Below are 4,089 nucleotides of genomic sequence, written 5' to 3' on the forward strand. Positions count from 1 at the left end.
TTTGACTTCAATGTATATATATTGATATTCACACTCAACTTCTATTTCTAAAGAAAAACAAATGACTCTATCTATGACTTCATATTTATTAAAAGCACTTTTTCGGCTTTGAGTAAAAACATATTCGATGGGTGAATCAACAGGACTCAAAGTTCATGGAGACGAATAACGCGGGGACGACTTAGTCGCACTTGCACGACGGGCTGTTGCATTACGTGTTTTAAAGCATTTGTTGCAGTTCTTCACTAAAAGCAGCTAAAACAGAGCAGCTCTTTTGGTGCAATTCTCCCACGCCCTTAAACAGCTTGAAAAATAAGAGGAAAGCATAATTAAATTTTCCCATTTATGGATAAAGCTGCTATTATGCATTCTGTGAACAGCCACATGTGAGCACGAAAGAGAAAAGTTTACAACTGATCAATTTTAAATACCGTGAAGGATTACAAGCACACACACAGCACGAAAATAGGTGAACATGTGAGCACGGTTATGGGTTCTTAATGACTAAGCAAAGGTCGTTTTTCTTGTGCACAGCTATTCCTGGTATGACTTCTGTGTCAATGTCTTGCTCATCCATACCAGCAGGCAATTCCCAATCAAAAGAGTGAAGAAGATTAGCGAGTGCAAGCTCCACTGTGACCACAGCCATGTGCATCCCTGGGCAAATCCTGCGACCACCTCCAAAAGGAATCAGCTCAAAGTCTTGGCCTTTGAAGTCTATTGAACAGTTGAAGAACCTCTCTGGATAAAATTGTTCTGGCTCTTCCCATGTCTCAGGGTCTCTCCCTATAGCCCATGCATTCACCAAAACCAGAGTTTTTGGTTGAATCTCGTACCCTTCTATGTTGCACCTGTCCATGGACTCTTTTGGTAGCAGTAAGGGCGTAGGTGGAAACAGTCTTAGAGTCTCCTTCACCACAGCTTTGAGATAGGGAAGCCTTTCAATATCTTCTTCGCTATAAATTCTTTCTGGCCATACAAGTTTCTGATTTCATCTTGTACTTTTTTCATTACTCTGGGATTCTTCATTAATGAGGTCATCGCCCAAACTAATGTTGCCGCACTTGTGTCTGTTCCTGCTATAAATATATTCTGCATCCACATAAACAAATTGAATAACCTTCAAAAAATAAAGGCTCTTATGCATTATAGAAAATGAGACAATGTTACCATAAGCAGAGCTTTGATGTGATCGAAAGTGACATCAAACGACAATGAATGAGCATCCTTTATTTGAAGAAAGATATCGATGATGTCTTGCTGGTCGGTTGGCGATGTCGTTGCATTCAGGTGGTCGTCGATGACTTGTTGGTAGAATAAGTCAAGCTCCTTGAAGGTCTTATCCAATCGACTGACAAGTCCTCTGAGTCTGTCAACCCACCCCAACCATGGCAGATAGTCTGAGAAATAAAATTCCACCAACAAAGCCTCAGCTTCGTTCAACAGCCCATGAAATCTACTCCTCTCACGCCCTTCGTCTTCCACCTCGTACCTTTTCCCGAAAGCAATCCTACAAATCAAAGTGCTTGTGAAAAACATTAACCTCTCGCTCAAGTTGATTACTCTCTGAGAAGCAGCACAGACTGACAGATTTCGAATCATTCGCGCAACCTCGTCTTCCCGAATGGGACGAAAGGAGCGGATTTGTCGAGAGCTAAACAAGTGGAGGACGCACAATTTTCTCATTTCTCTCCAGTAGTCACTGTAGGGAGTGAAAGCCAGATCTAAGCCATCGTAGGACAATTTCCGTTGACCAAGCAACGACGGTCTGCTAGCAAATACGAGGTCGTGGGTTTTCATGACTTGTCTGGCTATTCTGGCAGAGGAAACAACAATGGTGGGCTTGACGCCAAAGCGCAGGAACATAAGAGGGCCATATTGCTTGGAGAGATGCCATAAGAAGCGATGTGGAGCAGAGCTAGGAATGTGGTGAAGATTGCCTATGAGAGGAAGACTTGGAGGACCTGGTGGAAGAAGATGTGCTCTGGTTCTAGTTCTGTGGATAAGAAACAAGATGAAGGCGGATGAGAGTAAAATGAACAATACCTCCATATTTGTGAAGCGATGCAAAATGTGTATGGAGCCAGGAAGCTGATCACTCGAAGTTCCAACACACACATATATAATAATATAAAGTGGCGTAATTACCGCGTGGTTGTATACAGGGCCAACCCGCATGAAGACCACAGCCCCCGAGCCATACGGACATATGATGATAAATAAATAAATAAAATTAATTATTAAAATAAAAATAAAACTTGTTTTTTTCTTAAATAAAAGCTTGTTCATCAGGTCACCAAATTTCCTTATAGGGGTGCACATGGACTAAGTTGTGGCTGGGCTCCACCCGAGCTTGATGCCCGGTCCAATGTGCGTACTTGAGTATTGGATAGCCTGAATAAAAATAATTTTATTAAATAACAAAAATTATAATTATAATTATTTAAAATAATACTTTTTTAAATTTTTTATATCATTATTTATTACTTTTATATGATATAAGAAAAAAAAAATCAATTTTAAATATTTAGAAAGATTAGAAAAATTGAAATTACAAAGATATCCATAACAAACATGGAAACAATGTAATATATAAAAAATATTAAGCAAACTAACACTATAAACTAATTAAGCTTTAAAAAATAAAAATAAATATATATTTTTGAGCCGGGCAAGGTTGGGCTAGGACTACTTGGTGCTCAACCCAACTAGCCTAATTAGTTAGAGTAGGACTAAGTTGATTAGGCCACCAGGCCAACATACACAACCCTACTTTCTTTTACCACCAAGTGAATATTTTAGAGTTATTAATGAAAAAATTAATTGTTATTAACATTAAAGTTTTTTTTTCTTAAATATAAATTTATTCACTAAATCACAACACTCATTTCACTCCACTACTAAGTTAATTTATGAAGTTGTTATTTAGAGAATTAATTGTTGTTAAAATAAAATAGGATTTTTTTTTCTTAATTGAGGAATTGATGTTAAAAAGTGTGTGTTTATGAGAAGTAGTTTTATTTTTTAACAATAAATTTTAATTGTATTTAAGTTTTATAGTGTTGCAAAGCAATTTCAAAATTATTTAATTCTTGTTTGAAATAAAAATTTCTTTCGAGTCTTCTATTGTGATTTTCACTTAAAAGATAAAAGAATTATATTGAAGTTTCATATAAAGAAAATAATTATTACAAGATCCATGAATGAAATTAATTTTCTTATGTAAGACTTGAATGTAATTCTTTCTAAAAAGATCCCATGCACGTGCGCATATATTTTAGCATTTTATAATATATGTATTTTTATGATATATTGGAAGAAAAATAAGAAAAGTAATAATAAAATTTTATCAAAATATATAAATAACAATCGAGCTTCTTAAAATGCTATAATATTTTTTTGAAGTCCCTAAGTATCTTTATAAAATTAATAATTTTAAATTAAATAATTAAATCATCCATTATTTAGAATAAAAAATTATGGGATTCAAGTGAAAAGTTATAATTTTTTATTCAATTTTTGTGTTTTACAAAATACAAACTGTAATTGCTTAAACAAAATTTTGTAATTAGTTGTTTTTAAAACTTGGACAAAAATTTCAAGTAAGAAATTTTGATTTTTTATTCAATCATTGCAATTTACCTAATAAAAGTTATGATTGATTAAACAAAAGTTGTAATAAATTATTTTTAAAATTTAAAATTTAATAATAAAATAAATTTTACTTGAAAAGTTATAATTTTTTATTCAATTTCTATGATTCATAAAATTAAAATTGTAATTTTTTAAATAAAAATTATAATTAAGATTGATTATTTTTAAAATTTATTTATTAATCATAAAAGAAATTCTACATGAAAAGTTGTGATTTTTAATTTAATTTTGTTGCTTCACAAAAAAATTGTGATTTCTTAAACAAATATCATGATTGAGAAAATAGAGCCAGACTCATTATTTTTATTTTAAACAAAAAGAATTTAATCATTTAACTTATAATCATTAATGTCAGAAATGTACCTAAGAATTTCAGAGAAATTATAACATTTTAAGGACTTGATTGTTATTATATATTTAAGTGAAATTCTATTG

General features: G+C 32.7%; 1 protein-coding gene across 1 annotated transcript; it reads right to left on the reverse strand.

The window, feature by feature from the left end:
- Positions 1-313: 313 nt before the first annotated feature.
- LOC129317887 (6,7,8-trihydroxycoumarin synthase-like) lies at positions 314-2,164 on the reverse strand. Its single transcript, XM_054962303.1, is given in 4 exon segments — positions 314-957; positions 960-1,092; positions 1,171-1,510; positions 1,589-2,164. Coding segments are annotated over 4 exon segments (1,407 nt in total). The 5' UTR covers positions 2,053-2,164; the 3' UTR covers positions 314-487.
- Positions 2,165-4,089: the final 1,925 nt, after the last annotated feature.

This window comes from Prosopis cineraria, unplaced genomic scaffold, assembly GCF_029017545.1.
Source record: "Prosopis cineraria cultivar Desert tree isolate PC_DT_omini unplaced genomic scaffold, ASM2901754v1 PC8, whole genome shotgun sequence".
Taxonomy (NCBI): Eukaryota; Viridiplantae; Streptophyta; class Magnoliopsida; order Fabales; family Fabaceae; genus Prosopis; species Prosopis cineraria.